Source organism: Austrofundulus limnaeus, unplaced genomic scaffold (genome assembly GCF_001266775.1).
Source record: "Austrofundulus limnaeus strain Quisiro unplaced genomic scaffold, Austrofundulus_limnaeus-1.0 Scaffold493, whole genome shotgun sequence".
Classification (NCBI taxonomy): Eukaryota; Metazoa; Chordata; class Actinopteri; order Cyprinodontiformes; family Rivulidae; genus Austrofundulus; species Austrofundulus limnaeus.
The window spans coordinates 232,612-246,487 of NW_013952895.1; the positions used below are offsets into that span (position 1 = coordinate 232,612).

At 38.6% G+C, this 13,876-nt stretch overlaps 1 protein-coding gene across 5 annotated transcripts in view; it reads right to left on the reverse strand.

Annotated features, from left to right (window-relative positions):
- Positions 1–13,876, reverse strand: part of actn1 (actinin, alpha 1) — a 93,859-nt gene that overhangs the window by 20,780 nt on the left and 59,203 nt on the right. For 3 of the 5 annotated variants that reach the window (XM_014025710.1, XM_014025713.1, XM_014025712.1), the window contains exons 7-13: positions 13,665–13,746; positions 13,084–13,169; positions 4,603–4,695; positions 2,666–2,896; positions 982–1,129; positions 677–827; positions 464–572 (exon numbers count right to left, since the gene is read on the reverse strand). In XM_014025710.1, coding sequence (XP_013881164.1) covers positions 464–572; positions 677–827; positions 982–1,129; positions 2,666–2,896; positions 4,603–4,695; positions 13,084–13,169; positions 13,665–13,746 — 900 coding nt within the window. Of the gene's footprint in view, positions 1–463; positions 573–676; positions 828–981; positions 1,130–2,665; positions 2,897–4,602; positions 4,696–10,613; positions 10,700–13,083; positions 13,170–13,664; positions 13,747–13,876 lie in introns of all 5 variants that reach the window. The other 2 variants (XM_014025711.1, XM_014025714.1) reach the window with 1 other exon arrangement.

A 13,876-nucleotide genomic window follows, 5' to 3' on the forward strand; every position in this document is an offset into this window, starting at 1 on the left:
TTCCAGTGAAATATATTTATGTTTGTGGTTGTAATGTGACAAAATATGGAAAAGTTCAAGGGGTATGAATACTTTTGCAAACCACTGTAAATGTCAGTCCAGTAATGAAATAAAATAGCATTTTCAAGGTTTGAGCAAAATGGCTACAAGTCATTTCTCAACACAAGATGATCTTAGACTAAAACCATGGTATGAAAAGCAACAGAGGATATGCATTCATTCAAGTAATGCTAGGTCTTTCATTTTATTAAGTATTGTTAAAATTATGGATTTTTTTGAGGCGAGGGGATCTTGTTTTAAAAACAGAAAAAAAAAACCTCCACATAAGACTCTTTCTACAGTTCATCTGTTTGAGGAAAGCCACATTCATCAATAAAAAGGTAGATTTATGCTCTGCTCTCAGCTCCACGAAAAACAAAGTTTTAAACTGTGGAACCTTTTAAGGTCTGTTTTTCCACATCACCTGCAGAGCCTCGCTGCGTTTCTGGGTCAGACCTCCCAGGGCGTCCCACTGATCACAGATCCGCTGACAGCGAGCATTAACACTGGGGGAGTCATAGTAGTCCAGCTCACTGTAAAACAAAACAAGACTTATCTCCATCTCAGCACCCTGCAGTCATAGTGATCACCCTTTTTATATCCTTCAGTTTGTGCTTTTTGTTTCTCCATCACGTACTTTAACTCCTGTGCGATGGCTGCAATCTGCTCCACGCGGTCCTGATGTGCAGCCAGGTCGCTTTCAAAGGCCTCATGTTTCTTCAGCAGGGCCTTGATCTCTGACAGAGAGGCAGTCTCATAATCCCGTTTCTGCAGCAAGTTTTCTTTACCTAAGACAGAGAAAACACAGCAGGGAAACTGAGCAAGCAAAAATCTGACAAAAAATCTATCAGATCATAGATTTAAAACCAATGCTACCAAGTGAGTATTAAATTTCTGAATGAATTTCTCTAACAGAAGAGCATGCTGGTAAACATCTCGTACCTTCAGTCCAGGCTTCGTGAATCGCTGCTTTCTGACGAAATTTCTCTGCCAGGTGGTCAAGTCTTTCCAGCCTGCGGATCTCGTTGAGGAGCCACTCTTCATAGCCCTTCTCTGCTCCCTCTAGATTTCCCCAGGCATTGTTAATGTCCTGAGCACGGCCAGAAAGAAGATGTGAAACTTCTAACAAAAAAATAATAAAAAGCTTGGGATTTTATTTTAGTCACAGCCTGATTCTGAACTTACAAAGCAAACCAAACTTAAAATGATGTTTTTTCTTAAAAATACCACTATTTAGTCCATTTTTGTTCTCACCCTACTCTATGACTAATTATTGTTTTCATACTGCTTATTTATTTTTTCAAGATTTTTGGTCAACCATAGCATGGTAACAGCTGCACCGATCAATGTGAAATTTGGTATAACTGTGCATGTGTCTGACCTACACTTTGCCACCCAATGATTTTATGATAAACCCTATATTTGGGGAGGGGGCTCCATCTTAAAAGGGGGTGTCTGAACATACAAAAAATGCTTATAACTCAAAAATTATTCAACATTGGAGCTTCATATTATTTTTATTTGTTATTTAGCTCTAATGAAGGGCTATCCATTGGGCTCAGCAACAAGCTGGGCCCAGGTGAACCCTCACCCAAAACAATAAATCTGTTCTGATGACCTCCGAGTTCTGGTGTAAAGCATCAGCTTTGCATTTGCGCAGGGTAATATATGCTACCGCTATGGGATATCTATTTTTAAAGGGGCAATAGGGGTGTTTCTCAGGCATGTATTTAAATACTATACCATAATAAAGTATCTATGTCACCTTTAGTTGTTATTAAAATGCTTAAATAGAAAATAAACTTGTCTTCTCATCACTTCCTCTTCTAAACGCCTTGAAATTGGCCTCTGTCTCTTTAAGAACCACCTTCCGCTTCTGTCAGGCCATTTCCAGCGCGGGGGAGGGGTTCCCGCGCTATGATGCAGTTTACTTGGCATCTGAGAATACATTTCCTCAAATGTATTTTTTTATTCTAACTTTTATTTAATTTTTAGCAACGATTCAAAATAATCTACAGGAACAGATTCTTCTCTACAGGCTGTTAGAAGAACCTGATAAAAACTGTGGAGCTTTAACCGCGACAGATTTGTGGATAATAACGTTGGGTGAGTAATGAGTCTCTGATGTTTTTCCTGCATCGTAAACTCCAGCGGTAAGAAAGTCCATGCAGTGACGTCTGCTGCAGCGGAAGGGGTCTCCCAGGAGCTCAGTACGGTGTGTCTCTGGGGCTATGAAAGGTGTGTGCGAAAATGAACGCCGAACAATCATATGACCTAGCATCTGTTCGGAGTTGGAACGAGTATATTTCAGGCTTTAGCCGTTGTAGCAATGCTCTGTTCACATTCAGACATTCCCTTTTGACATCACTTCCTGTTTCTTCACATGTGAATGTGAAGAACAACTGTTCAACAGTGTGAAATTTGTTTTGCAATGTGTCATTAATGTTCTTGTTCCAAAAACGCATTCATTCACAAAACGTTGATGTCACAGGGACGAAGCCCTAAAAGTTGTTGACAGGTTTTGTTAAATAAGCTGGGCACAAAACAGGATTAAATCTGAAACTCTGTCCTTAAAAATTAAATTTTAATGGATACATTTAGATCTTTTTAAACTTGTGTAACATACCGAGACCATTTTTCCCTCTGAGGGCATGAAGGCAGGCCTGTTGCTGAGCCGCAGTTTGGTCTGAAGAGTGTTGAAATTGATCTCCAGCTGACACTTCTCCTGCACCTTGGGCGGTTTGTGGAGTCGTCTGTAATCTCTGAAGTCCTCCAACTTCTGCTGCATGGCCTGCATGGTGTTTTCAGGCATTCTGTTCTCCAGCCAGGGGATGGTGCGACGGATCCAGTCCAGCAGCTAAAAAGATGGTGTGTGCGTGTGTGTGTGTGTGTGTGTGTGTGTGAGAGATGTTTGTGAAACGTAAGGTGTGAAGGTCAGAGGGCAGAAATAGAGGGAAAAGAAGTTGATGGAAAAGAGGGAAAAACAGTGCAGTAAAAAAAAACAGAATTGTGGCAACAAGAAAGGGATGAAACAAAATGTATTTTATGTGATTGATGGATGACAAAAAGAAAAACAACTGTTATCTCAAAACTATTTTCTTTAAATCAAATGCATATGATACAATTTATTTGTGTGAACACTATAAAGCATCAACACCACTGAGATACATTTTTCTGCCATATATTTTGACACGTATCACGTTCTGCGATTTTTGTCCTATTTCAACAACTCATACATCAAAACTTTCAGCTCCTTCAGGAAATTCTGGCTATGAGTTTTGGCTTTTCAGGAATTTATACTTTAAGATATTTTGCTTTTTGGGGGCATTTTTGTTCTCATTGAAAATGAATAGAGTTTCAACATCTTTAAAACCCTTCAAAATGGTAAAAATTTTCCTGCACTTTCTGCCTTTTGTTCAGGTTCAGCTTTTTTAATTTTGTTGTGCTAATTTTAGCTTCATTTTGATTTGCTAATTTAAGTCTTTTTCTGCCTTTTTTTTAGCTAACTTGCTGCGCTTGTCAGCTATTCTGCTGTTTGCATCTTTTTGGGGCTTCTATCAGTTTCTTTCTGCTAATTTAATGCTTTTATGTCTCTTTCAGTTGTTTTATATAAGCTCATTTTGACCTATTTTCAGCTAATTTATGCTTTTTTAAATGCTTTTCTAAATTCTCTTTTTTGTGATCATTTCAGTTACTGCTTAATTCAGCAAACATGCTCTTTTGGCTTATTTGTGCAAGATTACGCTTGTTCAGCTACTTTTCTGCAAATTTCAGCTTTTTTGCTATTTTATAACAAATTGCCAAATTTAACTACACCTTTTATTTTTTTCCTGCTAAAACCTTTTAGCATTAAGCACTCACTGCATTATCACAGAAAATGAAAAATCTCTAGTTTACAGTTATTTGCAGTTTTATCAGTTCAGGCTGGGAAAGCTGACGCCAGTATCCACAGGGAATGCTCCTAAACAATAGAACAACAAAACAAAATGTTTTATATTATGCAGTGTTTTTTAGCTTCTAGTAACTATATGGTGCATTCAAGTGTTTGTGTGTAGTTCTGTATTCGCAGTGTGTATGAAATCTGAGTATATTAGAAGTAAATGCACCTGTAAGAAAACATCTGTTCACATTTTTAATAACTGAATAAAGAAACTTTTACTGATCCATGTAAACTTTAAAAGATCTGTTCACCGTTTTATAATCTACAAGTTTGAATTGGATATAATATAAATAATAATATAAATATAAYATAAATCTTCTCAGTTTCTATACAGAAAAGTTAGAGCTCATTTTGTCAAACTAGTCTGAATTTGCCAAAAAAGACCAAAAATAATTAAACACTTTGCTTTCAGGATCATATAAATTCTGAGAGTTGATTAACTTTGCTAAAAGAAACTGAAACTACGCTGTTACAGCTAAAAGAAGAACATTAGCTAACAAAAACAGAGCAACAACCCCCAAGAAGCGTAGGRGAGAGGGAATGGCACAAAACCAGGAATTGGGATAAAGGGGTGGAAAGTGGATGTGCAGGGCATTTATGGGAAGATGTGGGGGTGTGCTCACATCACTGGCCAGCTTCTCATAGTCCTCCATCAGTTGTTCATTCTCTTGATTGACAGCCAGCACCTTGCAGATCCTGTTTGCTGCCGTCTCTGCCTGAACAACGAAGAGAAATAATGTGATCCACAGAGCTGAACACATTTTATCCAAAGTACTGTTCAACTAAGCCTAAAGGTCCTTCTTGAGCTACTGTATCTTGGGAATTCTCTTTAAGATTAAGTGATATTTGAGTTGATGTAACCTGCATAGAGCAAACTAAGGTTTTTATAGTTCATATTTTAGTTACTACAGTTGCACTGTGGAGCCCGTGCTTCTACATTTAATAAGTCTAGAATCAGTGCGGACACAAACCTAAAACAAGGACTGATCAAACTGAAGTTCATGTAGCTGTCAGGTGTAGAAACATCTTTTTTTGGCATCATAATCTTTTTTCAATCAGCAGCAAACTGTTGATTTTTTTATCTCTTATCTACAGAGCTTAAGACTGGTCAATGAAAAAACTACAACCCCAACTCTGAAAAAGTTAGGTTGTGTAAAATTTGCATAAATACATATTAAACTCTAATTTTATTTGCAAACAAAATATTTTAAATTATCTAAATTTCTTTGCAAGTTATTTTTGATTTGGGTGGCAGCAACGCATTTCAAAAAGTTGAGGCAGGAGCAACAAGTGGTTCGAATCGGAAACAGCTTAAGGAATATTTTGCAACTGATTTAGGTTAACTGGCAAAATGCCAGTATGTGGACGGGGTGTAAAATGAAAGCACTTTAGACGAGCTGAATTTCTTAAAGACAGACAGGGCCCAACAATTTGTGGAAAACTATCTAAAAACAGTAAAACAATATTAAAATAATGTTCCTTGATGGAAAATTGGGGAGAGTTAGAATATCCCATCATCTACCACCTGGAGAAATGTCTGAGCTTAAAAAAAAATAAAAACTACACTGACAGTTAAAATAGGATGGTTGTGATCTTTAGGCCCTCAGGGGTCTCTGCAGTAAAAACTGGTCTGACAGCAAAAAGATTTTCTGCAAACGCAGTTCACTGTGCCATCCACACTTGCTTTACTGTGCAAAGAATAAGTAATAATAATAATAATAATAATAATAATAATAATAATAATACATTTGATTTATAGGGCACTTTACATTCAAGAATCCCAAAGTGCTACAAAAATAAATAAATAAATCAAACATTGCCATAAAAGGTGCAAAACAGGTAGGTTTTTAGWCCTTTTTTGAAGGATACTGTCATGTGTGAACACCGTCCAGTAACAGGACTGCTAGGACACAAATACCAAAACTCTTCTGGGATGAGGAGACTGATTTAATTTGTCTGAGTAGCTGTGACCTTCAGTGAGGGCAGACACTTGGCTGTTACAGAGGTTCTAACCAGTCCAGGGAGCATCAACCTGAGGAGGTGGAATGCTGACCAGCATCCTCACTGGATCAGACTCCAGGACCACACCAGCTGGGTTAAACACTGTAGCAGGTTATAGCTGGTGACAATCAGGCTCGTTTGTTAACATTTTTTCCATTTTCTTTTCCATATTAGTTTATGCTCCCATTCCCTCCTATCATTATGTTTAAAACATAGCGGCATTTACATTTATATTCAAATCTGAACGCTACTTCCAAGACTCATAAACTGACTAGGGATTAGTAGTAGAATAGTCTGGGTGTTAAACTGGCTTGCTGCCCACAATCCAATTTTCTTACTAACTTTAAAGACTTGCCCCCTCGTTAAATCACAACTCAGAAAAGTAGACCCAGGACTATTGAACAGCTAGAACCCTACAACAAACTAAAATGGGACAACATTCCTCTCCTGGAACAACTTTAGAGATGCGTTGCTGTCATAAAATTCTAAATTACCTTTTTTTCTAGAAGTTTAACAAAAAAAAAATAATACTTCAGATTTGGTACATTTTCAATAGAATATGAACTGATTAAATTTGTACAAAAACCCACAGTTGTAAAACCTTGGGCTCTGTTTTTGACATTTTATAGGTATATTCTGTCTGTCTGTCTGACTAATGTGATAATTATTGTGTCCAGTAATTACATTCATGGAAGTATACAGTCTTGTGAACTGCTGCATCAAAAACGGAAACATAAAAAAACAGACAATTGTATTTAAAGAGAAAATGCAGGTAGAAATTTAAGCAACATGCACAAAGTTGGAGAAAAAAAGCAACATGTTTCAGCTAAAACAATAACACCTATAGAAACAGATGAACTTTTAGCCAATCAACAGTTTCAGAAGCTGCAGACATTGCTGGTTTACTTATGCAAACGTTACTAATAACTGTTAAACATGGACATAATTTAAATAAACCTATTAATTACAACACTACTTTTATGAATTATTTAGTAGTGTATTTAAAAAAAGCTTAACCAGGGACATAACCCTGATGGACAGACACAAATCCTGACCTTTGACCCTTGAACTAAAACTAGGCCCTAACCCCTAGAGTTAACCCAACCCTGCACCTACTGCCTAACACCTGCCTCACAGGTATGATGGGCTCTTTATAGTATCATATCATATCATTTTAAAACTTTTCTAATCCGTCTGACTTTGGCTGGAGCTTTCTGTCCTGTTAGATTGTCAGATCACATCTATTCATGCAAAGCTTTAGTATTTCTGTCCACATGAAAATATCTATATACCTGCTTTTGCTCTCCACACCATCTGAAGCAAAATATGTGATTCTTGCATGTAGCCTGTTACTTTTGAGTCAGAAGTTTGCAGTGCCTTTGTCAGAGCAWATTTACCTTAGTAGAAGTAAAAAATAAATTATTTCAGTGACCTTTGGGGGATTTTATTTTGGCACCACAGCTTTTTAAGGCAAAGGTAAATGGACTGTACTTATATAATCAGGGCTGCACATAAGCGATGTGCAGGTGCGCATGTCCGATCAAAAAAGAAAAAGCGCACCAGATGGAATGTCATAAAGTTCACTTGCGTACCTAAGATTGTACCCGATTGTCTGTCGAAACAACAGCTAGCAGGGCTCTAGAGTGCGACCAGTTTGGTTGCAAATGCGACCTAATTTCTTTAAAAATTTAAAAAATCCAGCCGCACTGGTGTGACTGGATCGTTCATCAGTGGATGTGCCAAAAAACAATCTCAGTTTTCTTCTCATTCAAATGTAAAAAACTGAAAGCCATCCAGGCCTTCAAGTCCTCAAGACATTTTAGCAGTGGTTCGGTAGAGAATGAGACTTTTTTCTTGAGGGGGACATAAACCTGATAATCATCTGCATAAAAGTGAAATGAAATTCCATGCTTTCTAAAMATGGACCCAACTGGAAGCAAATGAAGACAAAAAAGGAGGGGTCCTAAGACTGAACCCTGTGGGACTCCACATGAGACAGGAGCAGAGGATGACACATTATCTCCAAGGCCAACACAGAATGTTCTCTCACTCAGATAAGATCTGAACCACTCCAGTGCTGTGCCCCTAATGCCCACCCACTGCTTCCAAACGAAATAATAAAATCTGATGGTCCACAGTGTCAAAGGCAGCAGTTAAGTCTAAAAGCACAAGAATCACACAATCTCCAGAGTCAGTGGACAAATATAAATAATAAAAAACCTTTAAAAGACTTGATTCTGTGCTGTGTAGTGATTTGAAACCAGACTAAAACCTCTAAAATCTTTTGCTCTTTCAAAAAGACCATCAGTTGTTCATAAACTACCTTCTCAATGATCTTTGACAGGAAAGTTAGTTTTGAAATTGGCCTGTAGTTGGAAACAACAGCAGGATCTAGAGCAGGTTTCTTAATCTAAGGTTGGATGACTGCATGTTTAAAACTTACAGGGAAAACACCTGAAGACAGACTGCTGTTAATAAGTTCAAGAACACAGGGTCAAACAGATGGGAAAACTTCTTTAAATAATCGAGGAGGGACAGCATCATATGCAGGAACCTGCAGGTTTCAAATGTTCTACAATCTTCTGCAGTGAAGACAAAGTGTCAGGCTGAAACCTATCAAAAACAACTGAGCAAGGAACAAGGACTGAGGGGTCGTATGTGGAATTAGATATCCCAGCCCTGGTGGAAGTAACCTTATCAATAAAAAAAGTGAAGAAAATTCTCACAAGTAGCAGGGGATGGCTCAAYACAAACAGTCTGTGGAGCGTTTGACAGCATCAATGGTTTTAAATAGAACACAAGAATTGCAACGATTTGACAAAATTAAAACAGAAGTGTTTTCTTTTAGCATTTTTGACAGTTCTTTGATAGTGATGCCAGCAATCCTTTAAAATTTGAAAGGACACCTCCAAATTGTCCTTTCTCCACTTGCGCTCAGCTCTCCGGCACTGACGTCTGACAGCACGAGTCTCATCMTTTAACCAGAGCTCTGATCTGGTTTTAGGCTGTTTTGGGTTTTAGTGGAGCCACGGAGTCCAAAACAGTTCTGCAGGTGGTGTKWAACCAGGAGCTCAGCTCCTCTGTGTTGTTACRTACAGACTCTGGAATGGTACGGTTTTGATTAAAACCATCTAAAAACTGTCCAGCAGTGGAAGAGTTAAAAACACGAATTACAACACTGATACAGGTATATTATTTTATAGTGACTAATCAGTGCTTAAAATCACATTTGTACACTGATGAGACACACATCAGGGGCAGTGGGGGGTTCGGTGTCTTGCTCAGAGACACTTCAACATGTGACTGAATAGCTGTGGAATTAAACTGTCAACTCTCGCATTACAGGAACAACTCCCCTAACCACTCAGCCACACCCACCCTGAAGTGTCCCCTCATCTGAATCTGACTGAACGGTTGTGGAAGGAGCTAAAACAAGTAATCTGGTAAAGGAACCCTTCAAACTTGAGACACCTGGAGCAGTTCGCTCACAAGGAGTGGATCAAAGTACCTGTGAGCAGGTAAAGAACTCAGAGTGACCCTCAATTTACATTACTTGCGTTCCTCTCCGTTCCACTGCGCTGCGACCTCCGCAGTAAACACACACCYGTTATAATCAATGAGAGTGTTTACACTGACTGCGCAGGGCGGCAGTGAGCGGACGGCGATCCGTCAAAATTAGAACAGATCCTATTTTTGTTGGACAACGGAGCAGCGCCGGAGTCAATTTTTAAAGATTACGTCGCACCAACAAGAAAAGAAATGAGCACAACATCCGTATTTTCAAAATAAGACACTATTCGGCGGAATAATTTGTCAGAATAACGTCGAAATTGCGGCTATATTAATAAACATTTGGATATATTTCTACACAAATGCTGTCAGAATGTATCGTTCTGTTTGGGAAGCAGATGGAAACTCATACGTGTGCACACACGATACACGTGGATTTTATTTTGAAATCAGAAGTTTCAGAAAGCCGACAGAGTTTCAACATAGATACCAAGAGCCTTTATATCGTTTTTTTTTTTTTTTTTCAGCTGTGTTTGGAGTTTGTCTTTCGCAGAATTAATTATTTTTTGCTGCGACTTCCACAATTATCACTGAATTTATTGCGCGATCTCTTTCCTGCACGTCTGTCGGACCGGAGTGGAGCGGAGGTAGTGTAAACTGGACTTGAAATGCACAGCTGCGACCTGCACAGCAGAGCGGAGACTGAACGCAAGTAATATAAATTAGGGGTTACAGATATCACTTGGCTGCAGTGACTGCCTCAAAACATTGTAAAACTAAATATTAAAAGCTAACAACAACTTTGTCAAAAACTTTTTCATTAGTTTCATTTTTTAAAGATTTTTGTCAAACCAAAATTCTAAACCCGTGTCTAATTTTATGATTTTTAATAATTACTTCTGTCCATTTCAACTTATTTCAGTGAAGAGTGGGATTTTATGTTTTAATAGAAGGTTACAAACACACTTCACTACCTTGCCCTCTTTTTTATTGAGCCTTTTTGKATGTTAATGAACTCCTTTCAATAAATGCTCCAGGACCAAACACACAYAGCAGAAATCAGAGGATGCTGTTTTACTGATAACTTGATAGGTATATGTTCATGCATACTTTTTTCTCTCACCTTCTGTTTGCCTGAGAATGCGTGGTAGTAACACGACACATAAGTCATGATGGCCTTCTCATCTGGCCTCAAGGTGCTAATGATGTCTGCCCATGGAACAGAGGACAGGGGGAGAGGACAGAGAGGACAGAAATGCAAAGTAAAAGTGTGCAGAGACAAAAAGGAGCCAGCAGGGGGCAAAACCATGAGTCACAAGTCACCTCCAGTCCCACTAAAATCTGACTCTAAGTTTGGCTGTTTCCACATTTTTGATCTTCCTTATGAGGAACAGGATACTGGACAGCAGTTGGAGGCGAGAACACAAGGTAAAAATACACAAGATGAAGATAACGGAGCTTGCAGTAGATTCATCAACATTTTAATGCAATTTCTAACAAATATTAATCACCTAAACAGCTGGGTTTTGTCTGTGCATCTCTAATCTGTGATGCAATCCTGAGCTCGCCTGTAATCTAACTTGTTTTGGTGAAACAGACTCATCTCTCCTCACCTATAAATGTGTTTAACAGCTGAGGYGGAATGATCAGTTAGCTGGGTTTGGAGATGAGCCTGAGTTTTACATGAGTCATTTACAACAAATAACAGACTTTGCAAAAGATCAAAAAATGTTATTTCAAGGTTTTACCAAATGGCTCAACACAGGATAATCTTTTGCCTCATTCAGAAGACAGCTCAGTCCRGGACTGACGTGTGTTCGGTCCTGCTCTGATCATTCAGAAAAAACGCGAAGGCGGAAAGGGGTGTAAAGTGAGCCCACCTCTGATGCCACTCTGAGCCCCCAAGTGAGGTAGTATCAGAGCCAGACCCGAGCCAGACAGACCGACTTGTGAAATGGCAACCTGTGGTTCTGCAGCTCAGAAACTAATGAGCTGATGACATCAGTAAACGACCGCAAGATTAATCAACAAACTGATTTATTACAGAGGGAATAGGCTATATTAAAGATGACAAAACAACAACATTGTTATTTAGCATGTCAGAGCTTGTAAGACGCTAAAAAACACAATAACATTAAATAATCATCTTCCAACCTGCTCTGCCATTAGAAATAAGTTCTCCTGTCCTCACTTCCTCCTGCTTACGCTGCAGGCGCTTGCTGTCACCCCCCCCCCACACACTCCGCACTGATTATTTGCGAAAATTACCGATTTTTGAGGCTCATTATACTGGTAAGCATCCGAAGGGTTTGACACGTTTGTAGTTTAAAAAATATTGAACCACATGATCRCTAAAGTGAGTTAGCCACAGCTGTTTTCATCATTATTATCAYTGTTCAGATTACCTAACCTTGGCTCCACCTCCCACTACATTCAGCTTCTGTTCACTTRTAGGAAACTCTAATCTTTGTAATATCCAAAAAGTAATAATAAAAAACAGGACTTCTGTAGTTAAAGATGTTTGTCTTAGTTCAAAACAGGAGTGTGTGTAGTTTCACGCTTTAAACTGACTGAGATGCTCTGTTCCTAAAGCTTACAAAGAAGCATGAAAACCAATAACCAGTCAGTCATTTTCCCTCTAAGGCCCAGTTTACATGACGTGTGCTGTGTCGTGGCCGTTCATACATAACCTCATCCTCGAACCAAACAAATGTTTGTGTGTCTGTGTGCACGCGTGTGGTTTAAATGTAAAAAAATAAAAATAAAAATCTGTCAGCAGGTGACCTCACTTGGAAACCACAGCAGAATAAACACTGCAAAAATTGTCCATCTAATCAAGTCTCACAATCTTAAATCAGACAAAAAGTAATTTTTGATCTTGTTTTGAGACTGATACACCAAGCAAGAGCAGAATGTGTTAGATTATTAATTTTGTTAGCCTGGAAATTGTCTTTAATTCAAAAAGTCTTACCAAGTGCAATTACACTTTATCCGAGTCTGAATCTTCTTAAATGTAAACTTTAAAGAGCTAATGATTCCATATATATATACTTAACATGTAAACAGAGCCTGACTTTTGTGCATTTGACAAAAATATCTGTTAGCCAGGAAAATAAAGACTACTGACCCCCAGGTGGAAGAGGACTGAGAATAATCTGCTAGTTGATTTAATTATATAAATGTAGCATCTCATTAAGTTTAATGCTCAGAACTCCACATTCTCCTGTTTTGAATTGAGAAAGCTCTCCAGATGGGTAGAGAAATGTTTCCAACAACAGAAGTCCAGTTGTTTTGGACTTGCCATGTCCAGGATGTCTTAGAATCCCCACCAGTACCCTTAATTTTGTCACACTTTCAGTGAAGCAGACTGGAGACGTACTTGTGCTCAATATCTTTAAGAACACCACTATTGTTTCATCATGCTTTGTTGGTGGCATGAACCATGCAGATAGTAAAGGAGAGTGACCCCAGCAGGGAACGTTGTGCACTGCAGAAAGAAGAATACTGTTAGGAGACACACACAGACGACCAACAAAGGGAAGAGGGGAGTGAAGAAGAGGAGGAGGAGGAGGAAGATGCTGCATCCAGGATACCTTCTGTGCTCCTGAGAAGGCATGGTAGAAGCTAGAGACATAGGTCATGATGGCCTTCTCGTCTGGACGAGCAGTGCCTACAATATCTGTGGGAAGGAGACGAGGTCAGGGAGGACAAAAGGTCAGGAGCCGGTCAAATTTGGTAAATACAGGAACAGGAAGTAGAAGTTGTCAAATAAACATTATTTAAGGAAAGAAAAATAAACTGTAAAATTGAAAATAGCCTCACATCTGAACAAACTGTCCAAACAGAATCACAGATTTACTCACAAGAATATACTTGAAGATAAAAAAATGACAAACWAACTAAATTTATTTATTTAAAAAAAGCTCTTTTGGAAAGCAGACAAAAGCAGACATCCTTAAGTTTTAAAAATGTAAAATATAGGTTACATTCATAATTAAAGGTCTTCATGAAACTGTGTTCACTTTTACACATCTGCAAAGCTGTTTAAAGCAGGTGTGCCTGAAAGACGGCAGACTATGAGAAAAGACAAAAACGGGTTGTGCTACCCGCCTGACAGGAACGGACAAACAGCCGATTTTGGTCGACCAACTGATTTGACACCCAGCCAGCTTACCTTCTGCATCCAGCATTTTGGGTATGTCCAGGTACTTCTCTGCCACGTCAAAGGCTGTGTTCAAGTTTGTCATGGGATCATCCTGTCAACCACCAGAATGTTTTAATTCAACTTTTACAACTTTTAGGCTACATGTTCACCAAGTACAGCTCAGCAATTCTGAATTGTTCAAAAGTAATTAAAACAATAAAAATCCAAAACAGGAACTAAAC